This window comes from Rhinolophus sinicus, chromosome 2 (assembly GCF_057876585.1).
Source record: "Rhinolophus sinicus isolate RSI-liver-muscle chromosome 2, RSI-T2T, whole genome shotgun sequence".
NCBI lineage: Eukaryota > Metazoa > Chordata > Mammalia > Chiroptera > Rhinolophidae > Rhinolophus > Rhinolophus sinicus.
Window position 1 is genome coordinate 103394768 of NC_142502.1, and position 13684 is coordinate 103408451.

The 13684-nt window shown below is 38.2% G+C and overlaps 1 protein-coding gene across 7 annotated transcripts in view; it reads left to right on the top strand.

Annotated features, from left to right (window-relative positions):
• The window catches only part of SLC26A8 (solute carrier family 26 member 8), an 80871-nt gene that overhangs the window by 20818 nt on the left and 46369 nt on the right, over nucleotides 1–13684 (top strand). For 4 of the 7 annotated variants that reach the window (XM_019738818.3, XM_019738824.3, XM_019738821.3 and 1 more), the window contains exons 4-5: nucleotides 10361–10477; nucleotides 11931–12112. The exons of 1 other annotated variant lie outside the window; for it this stretch is intronic. In XM_019738818.3, coding sequence (XP_019594377.3) covers nucleotides 10361–10477; nucleotides 11931–12112 — 299 coding nt within the window. The remainder of the gene's footprint in view (nucleotides 1–10360; nucleotides 10478–11930; nucleotides 12113–13684) is intronic. 2 more of the 7 variants (XM_019738820.3, XM_074332852.2) reach the window with 1 other exon arrangement.

Sequence of the window (13684 nt, forward strand, 5' to 3'; positions counted from 1 at the left end):
TCTACAAAAAATCCTACTGAAGTTCTGATCAAGATGGAAGAGCAGGTAAATGCTGTGCTCGCCTCCTCCTGTGACCACCTCAAAATGACAATTACACTACAGAACAACCATTATTGAGAACAAAGGTCTAGCTGAACAGAAGTCCTATAGCTAAGGATTTACAGAAAAAGCCACCTTGAGACTGGTAGGAGAGGTGGAGACACTGAATGGGTTGGTCCTACACCCACATGTGGCAGTCAAAAATTGGGAGGATATCTCAGCCGCAAAGGTCCTCCCTGAGGAGTAAGGCATCCCAGACCTACACCAGGCTCCCCAGCCCATGGTTCCAGTGCCAGAAAGAGAAGTCCCCACAACTTCTGGCTGTGAAAAGCAGCAGAGATTGTGGCTGAGTGAATGGAGGGTAGCTGGAGTCCCAGGCATTCCTCTTAAAGGGCCCATGCAGGAACTTACTCACTCATGGAATCACTCTCTCTGAGCTCCAGCACTGGGACAGCAGCTCAAAAGGCTCCTGGGACATACAGGGAAGAACTGAATTGTCTGCTTTCAGAGTGAGGGCTGGAGAGACAGCTTTCCCCTAGACATAAATGCTGACAAAAGTAATTGTTTCTTTGTTGAGCCCTTCCCCTATCCAGCATGCAGACACAGGCAGGCACCATATCTGAGTTTCCATCAACCTAGCTAATACCATTCATTAACCCCACACTGATGATTCCCTGAGAACAGCCCCCCATCCCACCCAATTTGTGGGCCCACCCAAGCCACTTCCTGTGGCTTTTCCATATACATATGGCCGGTCTTGGCTCATGTTGCAGATTTTCCTAAAATCTCTCAAAGTTTCACAAACCCCAAACAAGCAGTGTGTAGCCTCAGTGTGCCCTGTACTTCTTGCTAAGCAGCCCCAAACATGGCATTATGGGTAGCTGGCCTCAGTTTGCAGCTTAGCCTCTCCCAGGCATATCCAAGCCCAGAACAAGTGGCAACCATCTGCAGATCACTGTGTTGTCCATATCAAGTGGCCCCGGGCAGGGCACAGGCAGAAGCTGACGTTGGTCTGCATCACAGCCCTTCCCAAGAGGCCCCAGAACCAACACACCTGGTGGTCAGCTTCAGACTTCACCAGAGCACCACCTAACCACCTCCACAAATGACACATCCAAAGGACAGGCTCAGCGGGCACCAGAGCCCCGCTCCATAGGCTCAGCCCCTGCACAACAGCTCCTCCACTGTAGTCACAGCCAGTCCTCACAACCAATCAGCCTCACAACCAATCAACAAATCAGTTCCTCCCATTGATGTCCAAACAGCAACCGAGGCTCAACCACAATAGGAGAGCATGCACAACCCACACAAGGTCCACACCCAGCTCAAGTGACCAGGCAGACTGTGCCACTGGGCCCCACAGGACACCTACTACATAAGGCCACTCTACTAAGACCAGGAGACCTAGAAGCTTTACCTAATACATAGAAGCAAAAACAGGGAAGCAGCCAAAATGGGGAGACAAAGAAACATATTCCAAATAAAAAGAACAGAACAAAGCTCAGAAAAAGAACTAAATAAAATGGAGACAAGCAATCTATCAGATGCAGAGTTCAAAACACTGGTTATAGGGATGCTCAGTGATCTCAGGGAGAACTTCAACAAAGAGATAGGAAATATAAAAATGGGGATGGAAAACATGAAAAGACAGTCAGAAATAAAGAATACAGCAACTGAAATAAAGAATACATTAGAGGGAATCAACAGCACATTAGATAAAGTGGAGGATCAAATTGGTGATTTAGAAGCTGAGGTAGCAGAAAACACCCAATCAGAATAGCAAAAAGAAGAAAGAATTAAAAAAAACAATGAGGCTGGTTTAAGGGGCCTCTAGGACAACATCAAGCATACCCACATTCACATCATAGGGACACCAGAAGAAAAGAGAGAGCAAGGAATTGAAAACCTATTTGAAGAAATAATGACAGAAAACTTTCTTTTTCTATTTCCTGCAAAGGAAATAGACATACAAGCCCAGGAAGTGCAGGGAGTCCCAAACAAGATGAACCCAAAGAGGCCCACACCAAGACACATCAGAGTTAAAATGGCAAAGGTTAAAGACAAAGAGAATCTTAAAAGCAGCAAGAGAAAAGAAGTTAGTTACCTACATGGGAGCTCCCATGAGACTGTCAGTGATTTCTCAACAGAAACTTTGTAGGCCAGAGGGGATTGGCAGGAAATATTCAAAGTGATGAAAACCAACAACCTACAGCCAAGATTGCTCTACCCAGCAAAGCTGTCATTTAGAAACAAAGGGTATCTATAGATCTTCCCAGACAAAAAAAGCTAAAGGGGTTCATCACCACCAAACCAGTACTACAAGACACGTTAAAGGGATTTCTTTAAGCAGTAAAAGAAAATAAAAATATTTTTAAAATATGAATAATAAAATGGCAATAACTATATATCTATCAACAATTACTTTAAATGTAAATGGATTAAATGATCCAATCAAAAGACACAGGGTGGGAGCAGCCGGTTAGCTCAGTTGGTTAGAATATGGTGCTCTTAACAACGAGGTTGCCAGTTTGATCCCCACATGGGCCACTGTGAGCTGAGCCCACCACAACTAAATTGAAACAACTACTTGACTTGGAGCTGATGGGTCCTGGAAAAACACACTTAAATGAAGTTTAAAAAAAAAAAAAAAGGGAAAGGGGGCGGCTGGTTTGCTCAATGGTTAGATCATGGTGCTCATAACACCAAGGTTGCCGGTTTGCTTCCCACATGGGCCAGTGAGCTGGGCCCTCCACAACTAGATTGAAAACAATGACTTGATCTGAAGCTGAGCTGCGCCCTCCATAAGTAGATTGAAAACGAGTAGACTTGAAGCTGAGCTGCACCCCCCACAACTAAATTGGAAAAATAACAACGACTTGACATGGAGCTGTCCTGGAAAAACACACTGTTCCCCAATATTCCCCATTTAAAAAAAAATTAATGATACAGGGTAGCTAAATTGATAAGAAAACAAGACCCTTACATATGCTCCCTATAAGAGACTCACTTCAGATTGAAAGATACATTCAGATTGAAAGTAAGGGATGAAAAAAGATATTTCATGAAAATGGAAATGAAAAAAAAGGCTGGAGTTGCAATACTTATACTAGACAAAATAAATGTTAAAACAAAGGCTATAACAAGAGACAAAGAAGGGCCCAGTAATCCCACTTCTGGGTATTTATCTGAAGAAACCCAAAACAGTAATTTGAAAAGACATATGCATGTATATGTTCATTGCCACATTATTTACAATAACCAAGATATGGAAGCAACCTAAGTGTCCATCAATAATTGAATGGGTAAAGAAGAAGTGGTGCATATATGCAGTGGAACATTACTCAGCCATTAAAAAGAATGAAGTCTTGCCATCTGCAACAACATGGATGAACCTAGAGGGTATTATGCTGAGTGAAATAAGTCAGACAGAGAAAGACAAATACTGTATGATTTCACTTATATGTGGAATCTAAAAAACAAAATAAATGAACAAGCAAAACAGAAGTAAATGCATAGATACAGAGAACATTTTGATGGTTGTCAGATGGGATAGGGTTGGGGAATGGGGGAAGAGGGGAAGGGATTAATAGGCACCGATTGGTAGTTACAAAATAGTCATGGGGATATAAAGTACAGCATAAGGACTATAGTCAATAATACTGTAATAGCTGTGTATGGTGTCAGATGGGTACTAGATTTATTGGGATGATCACTTCATAAGTTATATAAATGTGTAATCACTATGTTGTACACCTGAAAGTAATATAATATCATATGTCAAACATAATTGAAAAATTTTAAAAATTATTTTTAAAAATCCCACTGAGATTTTAATAGCTGTTGTATTAAATCTATAGATCGATCACTTTGGGGAGAATTGATATCTTTATTATGTTGAGTTTCCAATCCGTAATCACAGTATGTCTCTCCATTTATTTAGGTTTTTTTTATTTCTTTCATCAGCATTTCTAGCTTTCAGCATACAGGTTTTATACATATTTTGTTAGATTTATACCTAAGTATTTCATTTTGGAGGAAATATTGTATATGATATTTAAAAACAATTTTGCTTTCCAGTTCATTGTTTGCATACAGAAATACAATTGATTTTTTTTTAAATCCTTTTTTTTTTTTAATTGGGGAAGGGGAACAGGACTTTATTGGGGAACGGTGTGTACCTCCAGGACTTTTGTTTTTCCCAAGTCAAGTTGTTGTCCTTTCAATCTTTGTTGTAGAGGGCGCAGCTCAGCATCAGGTCTAGTTGCCATTGTTAGTTGCAGGGGGCACAGCCCACCATCCCTTGCGGGACTCGAGGAGTTGAACGGGCAACCTTGTGGTTGACAGCCTACTGGCCCATGTGGGAATCGAACTGGCAGCCTTCAGAGTTAGGAGCACGGAGCTCCAACTGCCTGAGCCACTGGGCCGGCCCTCCAATTGATTTTTGTGTGTTCACCTTGTATCCTGCAACTCAATAGTTCTAAGAATCTTTTATAGATTCCCTGGAATTTATTACATTGACAGTCATGTCATCTGTGAATAGAAACAATTGTGTTTCTTTCTTTCTAATCTGAATGGTTTTTATGACTTTTTCTTGTTTATTGTACTTGCTAAGACTTCTAATACTATGTTGAATAAGAGTGGTGAGACTAGGCATTCTTGCCTTGTTCCTGATCTTAGGGGAAAGCATTCAATATTTCACCATTAATTATGATGTGAGCTATAGGATTTTTGTAGATGCTTTTTATTAAGTGAAGGAAGTTTCTATCCTAGTTTGCTGAGAATTTTTATCATGAGCAGATGTCGTATTTTGTCAAATGCTTTTTCTGCACGTATTGATATGATCATGTGTTTTTTCTCTTTAGACTGATAATATGGTGGATTATATCAATTGATTTTAAAATATTGAACTAGATTTGTATTCCCAGCATAAAGGAGTATCTTTTAAAATTTTCATGCAGCTGGTACATACCAAAATGATTCATTTGTATGAGTACATTCACTTCCAGGAAAGTATCAGAAAGTCTAGAGCATTCCTGTGGTGTTGCAATGAGAGACCTGAACTCTTGGCACTGATGCTGTAACTGTGAGTTCCCTACTGACTCCCACTTATCAAAGGTCCTTCATTTATGGTCAAAGTTTGAGGACATCCTATTTCTAAATTACGAAGTCATCAGTATAATTTGGTACCAAAATAAGAATGGCGTCAGGATGTATAAGTATACCTAGCATCCAGCACAGTATCTAGCACATTGTAAGTACTCAAGATATTTGTTGAATAATAATGATTACATAACTATATGGATGAATTAATTCATGTTACTCTTGCTAACTGACTAAGAGGTGTGTGTTATTTTAAGATATATGAATAATGAAATACTTTGTAGTGTAAATAATTCAAAAGTTTTAATTATATTTGAATAGGTAGTAGCTAATGACTTAATAATTTTCTTTAAATGAAACAAAAATACTACATGGTGAAGACCTTATTAAAAGGTGCTAGATCTTCCTTATAGTAGAATTCTAATTTATCGATGTGAAAGAAAAATAGAAAATTACCATTAAGGAAACACCGCAATAATAATTGTAAATAAAATCCACTAACAGGTGTTAAATTTAGTGGGTGAAAGTCTGTAAACCATGTAATAGGTTTTACATATTTTCAAAGTATCTTTCTCAAGCTATTTAATTACTCCACTACTTTACAGTAGAGAATGTGGGAGAAATCACCTGAACCAAGTGATCAATGCTATTGTCACCAATAGTCCTGGAGGTACACATACGGAGATCACAAATCCTGTGATATGGTGCAGTAAGAAGGACACAACCTCATTTCTATAATATTCTCACCAATAATGTATAACCTTAGTGTAATCATGAGAAAACCTAAGACAACCCCAAACTGAGAGACATTTGACAAAATAACTGATCTATCAATACTCTTCCAAAGGGTCGAAGTCAAGAAAGACAAGTAAAGACTGAGGAACTATTACAGATTGCAGGACTAAGGAAAAAGAACAACTAAATGGATGTGGGACTCTGGATAGAATCCTGGAACAGAAAAAAGAAATTAGCGGGAAAACTAATGAGATTCAAATAAAGTCTTTAATTTAGTTCATTTCTAGTGTTAATTTCCTGATTCTGATAATTATGTTATGACAATATAAAACGTTAACATTAGGGGAACCTAGGTAAGGGGTATATGAGAAGTCCCTATTCTTTTTGTAACTTTTCTGTAAGTCTAAAATAAGTTCAAAACTTAAAAAGTTTTTAAGAGTATTGGAAAGTTTGGAAACTTGGTTTCCCTTCTATTTCTCCACAGCCTAAGCTTAAGTGAGACTGGGCAACTTAGTTCTCAGGCTGTTACCAAGTAATTCTCTTACCTTCCCTGTATTGGTAAGTTATTTGAAACCCTACATTTCAAAAGACTCACTTTTCATGCTACATGTTGCTTACCAAGAGTAAATAGGGGCTATCTAACATTATACTGGAATTCATAGGCAATGTATTAAAGCAAGAAAAGGAAATATAAGGATTATAAAGGATGAAAATAAAACTTTATTATTTATAGAATTATTTTTTGTGTAGAGAATTCAAAAGAACCTACAAGTAAATTAATAGAATTAACACAATTTTATCAAGGTTGCTGGATACAAAATCAATATATCAAAATCACTTGTATTCCTATGTACCTGCAGGAAAGAGAAAATGGGGGGAAAAAATAAAGGTACCATTTACAAAAACATAATAAATATGAATTAAGTTCTAATGAAACTAAGATGTACAAGACCTCTAAAGAGAAACGACATAACTTTACTTAGTAATATTAACGAGGACCTAATTAATTGAAATATAGCATATTCATGGGTTAGAAGACTAAATATTTTAAAATTTCAGTTCTTTCAAAATAGATTTATAGAATCATTAGAATCTCAATGTAAACCCCAACAGGACTTTTTAATGAAACATCATAAGCAGAGTCTAAAATGTCTGTAAATGCAAAAAGCCAAGAATAGTAAAACTATAAAGAAAAGCAAAGAAATTATCACAAAAGTCAAAATAAGGAATACTGCTGTGGGGAGAAATGGAGTTGTGATAAAAACCTGTTTGGTGGTAACACGGGTGTTTGTTTTATAAATATTTACTAAACTCAACACCTATTTTAATGTATTTTCTATGTGTGTATTTCATAATAAAAATGGGGATTACTAAATTAGTTACTAAAAAAAGTAATTAAAGTAGTGTGGTATTGTAGCGATTAACAATTAGGCCAATAGAACAGAAAAGAGTCACATACATTAGTTACATGGTTAATATCAGATGTATCACTATAGGAACAGATGTTTTAATAAATTATGTGAATGAATTGGATTCTTATATGAAAAAACAATTTTTAGACTCTACCTCACACCATACACAGAAATCTATTCCTGGTAGATTAAAGATCTAAACATAAAAGGTAAAACAATAAAGATGTTTTGGAATAATATAGGAGAATATCTTCATGATCTTGAAGTAGGAAATGATTTCTTATACAAGACACAAAAAGCATTCACCTAAAAGGAAAAGACTGATAAATTGAATTAAGTAAAAGTTAAAAATTTTTGTTCATTCAAAGACACCATGAGAATTGGAGAGTGGGGGCAGCCAGATGTTCAGTTGGTTAGAACGCGAGCTCTGAACGGCATGGTTGCCGGTTCTATTCCCATATGGGCCAGTGAGCTGCGTCCTCCATAACTAGATTGAAGACAATGAGCTGCCACTGAGCTGCCAGAGGGGTGGTTGGATGGTTCAGATGGTTAGAGTGTGAGCTCTCAACAACAAGGTTACCAGTTCAATTCCTACATGGGATGGTGGGCTGTGCCCCCTGCAACTAAGATTAAAAATGGCGACTGGACTTGGAGCTGAGCTGGTAACCCTCCACAACTAGATTGAAGGACTAGGACTTGGAGCTGATGGGCCCTGGAGAAACACACTGTTCCCCAATATAAAACAAAAAAAAATGGAAAGCAAACCACAGAACGGGAGAGATCTTTATAATAATATACACAACAAAGGACTTACATCTATAATATATACACTACAAATCTGTAAGGAAACAATAAGGTTGATCAACATTATTGGTAATCAATGAAGTGAAAATTAAAATTAAAATGAGTTACACTCTAACTCATACACACTAAAATTAAAAGTCTAATAATAATAATATCTGTGCTAATACAGAGGTGGACAATGGGAACTGTCATACAATGTTGGAGGGAGGGTAAATGGACAACCATTTGGAAAACAGTTTGACATTTTCTGGTAAATGGCCCAGTAGTTACACTTCAGGGTATGTTATCTCAAGGCACTTCTAAATCTATGCAGCAGGAGACCTGTGTATAAAAATATTCTTAGCAGTATTGTTCATAATAGCCCCAAAGTGGAAACAAAGACAGGAGACTGAGCAAGCCTGGAGACAAAGAGAATGCGGAAGTAGCTGCCTAGGATCCTGAAGGCTTTTTAGTTCTGGTTCCTGTGCCTTTTGTACTCTTAATCAATTTCCTATTTTGCTTACGCCAATTTGAGCAGGTTTTCTGTTTCTTGTAATCAATAGAGATTTGCTTTGAAAAAATGTGGAAGGGGAACCTATAAATTACAAAAGACTTCAGAGACATATCAATCAATATGGAGACCTTATTTGAGTCCTGATGTAAGCACAAACAGTGTAAACGAAAGCACATCATATAATAGCAAATTATTTTTTTTAAATCACCCCAAAACCCACTATATTGGCTTAGGGTCTCTCATGAGGTTTCAGTCAAGCTGTCATTCATCTCAGAGGATCAGTTTCCAAGTTCACGTATGTATTTGTTGGCTGGCCTGGTTTTCTTGCCATGTGTGCCTCTCCATGGACTGCCTGAGTGTCCTTACAAGATGGCAGCTGGAAGGACCCACTACATGTGTGGGACCCAATACAAAATGAAAATGCAGAGCCCCTAGTTCAAAAATCATTCAGAATTTCAAGATGGTCAGAGTAGAAAATGAAGCCAAGTGTGGAGGTTACTTAGCGCAGGGCTCTATGTGACTGCATAGGTCACACACATTTGAAGCCAACTCTGGCAGCCGGTGACCTGAATGAAAGAGAGAGCCAGAGAGCAATCAAAACAGAAGCCACAGTCTTCTTGCAGCCTAATCTCAAAAATGATATTCGATCATTTTTGTTGCAGTCTATCTACCAGAAGCAAGTGACAAGGTCCATCCCACACTTAAGAGGTGGGGATCACACATGGGCATGAATTCCAATTGGCCATTGCAGGTCATCTTAGAGATTCTCTGCCACAACCACCATTTATGAGCTAAGCAGGGAAATGTGAACATAGACTGGATATTTGGTAATGTTAAAGAAACATTATTAAGTTCTTAGGTATGGTGATGATACTGTAGTTAAATGAAAAGACGGTCTTCTTTTAAAAATACATACTGACATATCTACAGATGAAATGATTTAATGTCTTGGATCTGCTTCCAAATCGTATGGAGTAGGAGAGGAAGTAGGGGCAGAAACGAAACAAGACTGGCCATGAATTGACCATTGTTGAAGTGGGCGATGGGTACACGGGGGTTCATTATACTCTGTTTTTGTATATGTTTGAACAAAAGCTTTGCTTATCTAAGACAATACATTGGTTCACTGGACTCGTAACTGAATTCAGATGAGCACACGGGTATGATGTAAGTTGAGCGCTTCTGGGCAGGAGACATCAAAGGGATGACACCATGCATGTTAATCCATTTGCTTCAAAATTTCCTAATTCTCACGGTGCTTTTTAGAAAAGAAAGTAAGTATTAAAGAAAGAGCTAAAGGAAAAGATGAGAGTGATTAGCAAATGGAAGAGAGACAGCACATACCAACCTGGAGACAAGTCAGTTAAGTGTGATTCTTGCCTTGTTCTCCAGCTTTATCTCCAGTCCTGGAGAATTACCGGGATCTTGTACTAAGGCTTGGGGTAGAAGTGAGGCTGCTTCTGAGCTGTTGGAATGAGAGGTCTTATTGCTGTGATGTTTGCTTCCTATGATTAGCGTGAAGACCTCACCGTGAAAGGTGTGTAAGTCTATGATTTAGAACTGAGGTGTAAAAGCGTGTGGTACAATAGGGTAAGAAGCCAGGAATCAAAGGAGCTAATAAAAGGTAGTAATTAAAGGCTGTATGCCAAGGGATACTATTACATACTCAGCTGTATACATAGATCATTTTTATTTTAAATATTCTTTATAGCTTTTATTTAAGGTGACTTTTAAAAGCCAGGCTACCCCTTCTTACTTAAATCATCTTGCTTTTCAGTCCTGACGTTAAGTTTGCTGGCAAGGCAACTGATTCCTCCTCTCAATGTCTCATATGCAGCTTTCTGTTCTACGGTAATTTATGTAATTTTTGGATCATGTCATCAAATGTCCATTGGTGAGTTCAGTACTGGAAGCACAGGAGGTGGATGAAGTCCTCGCCTGAGTTATTTACTTATTGCTAAGTAACCCAACTTAAAGCTGTGTTTAAGGTAGAAAGAAAGGAGACAGAGTATGGACATTCTATCCAGAGGGTTAGTGTTCAGATTTTAGAAATGGAACACTTCTAGTGTGTCATTATTAATGTCACCACCAGATAAACAGGCCAGCAAGCTGTTTCCCAGAGGAATTAAAGGACAAAAGTACTCTCTTTGGTGAAATTACCATACAGTGGAATCTGACTGCCCTCAACCAGGAAGACCCAGTAATGATGTTGCCAAAACTCCTAGAGTGGGTCCATCTTTCAGCAGGACCCATAATAACCAAACTCTGTGGGTCTGATTTATAATAATCATGTCAGTTTATTAATTTACAGTGAGAAAATGCTGTCATAGTGATCAAAGCACTCAAATCCATAGGACCAGCACTTTCTTTCTCAGACTCCAAAGTCCACCTACTACTTTATAATTAGAAATGACTGTTCCAGGCACCAAACTAGTTAAAGGTCATATAATCTGCACATGTCCTTCACTGAGATGAACCTGCTAGAAATCAAAGCACAAAATGCCCCAACAGTCTTGGGAAGGCATTGCCATGCACCCAATGAAGAGCCTTTTCCTGGGCTTCCCTACACAACCTACACTGATAATTCTGACGGACACACTGTTGCTCCAGGTGTATTTGTGTGTTCAGCCTGGTTGCCACATTCTGCTTGGTGTGGTGCGCTGCTCTGCCTTTTGTAAGGACAATATCACACATCTTTACTAAGATCCATTAGGTGCTGATTTACATTTGAACATTGAGAGACAATTTTATTCCCGTATTTCCAAGTTCCTGGGGGCACTTCACAATTATTTCCAAATACTGATAGTAAGGATTATTAGAGTTTTGTTTCTGTGAGGTAATTTTAAATTAAGATTTGCCTTTGCTCCTATACACATGTCGATATGAGGACTAAATGAATTTGTGTTTGAAATAGGTTCAGCTCAGTGTCATTTTGCACCTAGTAAATCCTTTGTAAGTGTTAGGTATTACAAGTATTAGGTATTCTCATTCTTATTATTGATTAGCTTTGTTTTCTGATACTTAAACCACCATCTCACCTTTCACCCTCTCTGAGAACAAGCACTGATAAATATTTAGTCAATTTCTCTTTGAATCCCACTTCATATGCCCATAATGAAAGAGGTTAATACCTGGACCACCAAGATCTAAATTCTGTGAGTTGGTCACAGTTTGTGGAGCCAGAGTTCTTTTCTTGCTCTTTCTTACTTTTCAATGGCCACTTTAAAATAAGAATAGTTCTTCCGATCAAGGACAAAATAACATCAGCCATGCCTTGATTTTGTCAGTATCTGTCAGTTTACCTGGACTTAAAACCTCACCTTCTGTCTAAACATCTTTTTCACTAGGTCCCTTCTTCCTTGTGAGTGCTCTGATGATCAACGTCCTGAAGTTGTACCCATTCAACAGTGGCCACCTGATCATGGGAACTTTCATCAAAGATGACTTTTCTAACCCCTTATTCTATATGGCCTATAACAGATCCTTGAGTGTGGTGGCAACCACAACTTTTCTGGCTGGGATTATTCAGGTAGGATCCGAGTCTCTGAACCTCTGAAGAAGAAATAAATCAATTAAATAAATAAATAAATAAATAGGGGCTACCGATGTTCCCATTTCTTTAATTGCTGCTGTTATCCATTATGAGATACCTGGAACTCCCGTGATTTATTTTTGGAAAATTTATGGGATGTGTGGATAGGATGTCTCCTCAGTGAAAAAACTTCTCCCTTGTCGGAAATCATCCACCATTGATTTAGATGAGATATTGATTATTCTCACCAGTCCCTTCTCTAAGATTAAAGAAGAGTCCTGGAGACTATGGTCTAGAGTTCTACTCATGATTTCATGCTTTTAAATTTTTCTTTATATTCTTTCAACAAGAGTAGCACTGATAGGCTTACATGCTATATTTGGGGTTAGTAAGCGTAAGAGTCAGACCTGGGATCCTTTTTCTGGAATGACAGGACCACTGCTAAAGTACAGTAATATCAATGACTTATTAAAATTTCAAAACTTATTTTTGGCAATGTCTTTAATTTTTACTGAGAGTCTACCATCTAAAGCTTTACCCACTGAAATAAAGTCACATATTCCAGACTGATTTCTCTTATTTTTAACTAAACCACTCTCTAGCTAATGTCACTGATGTCCTCTGGGACCATCTTTCATTATGTAAGGATTTATTGGGAGCCTACAAAGGCAGGCTATCATAGAGGGCTGACCCCAGCCCTGACATTTGCCAGCTCTATGAACATACTTAAATTATCTTAACTTTGTGGGCCTTAGTTTTCAAATGCGTAAAATGGGAATAATAATATTTGTTTTGTAGGGTTCTTGTGAGGATTAAGTGAGAGAATGCATGTAAAACACTCAGCCCAGAGCCTGTCACTTAGTAAGCATCAATAAATTATAATTACTAGGTACAGAGAAATGAATTTGGCACTTTAACAGAGACCAAAAATTAAAAAAGATATAATTCATGTAGTTTAAAAAAATCAATCTTGTAGAAGACAAAATTACAGGCAAAAGTCAGTAGCCTATTAATTATCTAAGTGGCCTTGGGCATGTCCTGTTCCCTCCTTTGAGCCTCACTTTTTCATTTAATAAAGGAGGAGACATTCCATTCCTAGGAAGATGGAATAGATGTACTTTTCTCTATTCCTCCTGCTAAGTACTACTTGAAACCTTGGAACATTATATATAAAACAAATGTAAGAAGACTCTGAAAGGTGGAGAGAAGGCAAACTGGCTTGAAACCTTAGGACACAAGGAACAACACAGTGGTTCCCTGGGTTTTCTTTTGCTTCATATTTCTCAGTCTGAAGAAACCAGAAATCAAAAATGCCAATAGGTGCAGATGAAAAATAAAGCTCCAACAGAAGTCTGTACTTTATAGCCACAGGACCAAGAAAGGCTAGCAAGACTAAAAACATTTACACAATAACTGATTTACTCCAGACAAACACCAAGAAAAGCCAGAACTGTGGTGTCACCGCCATTCATGCCAGTGAAGGCCAAGTGGGAAGCCTAGACTTCCACCCTCACCAGCTGTAATGAGGTACCCACCCCAACTGGGGTTTTGTCAGAAAAGGAGAGAAGG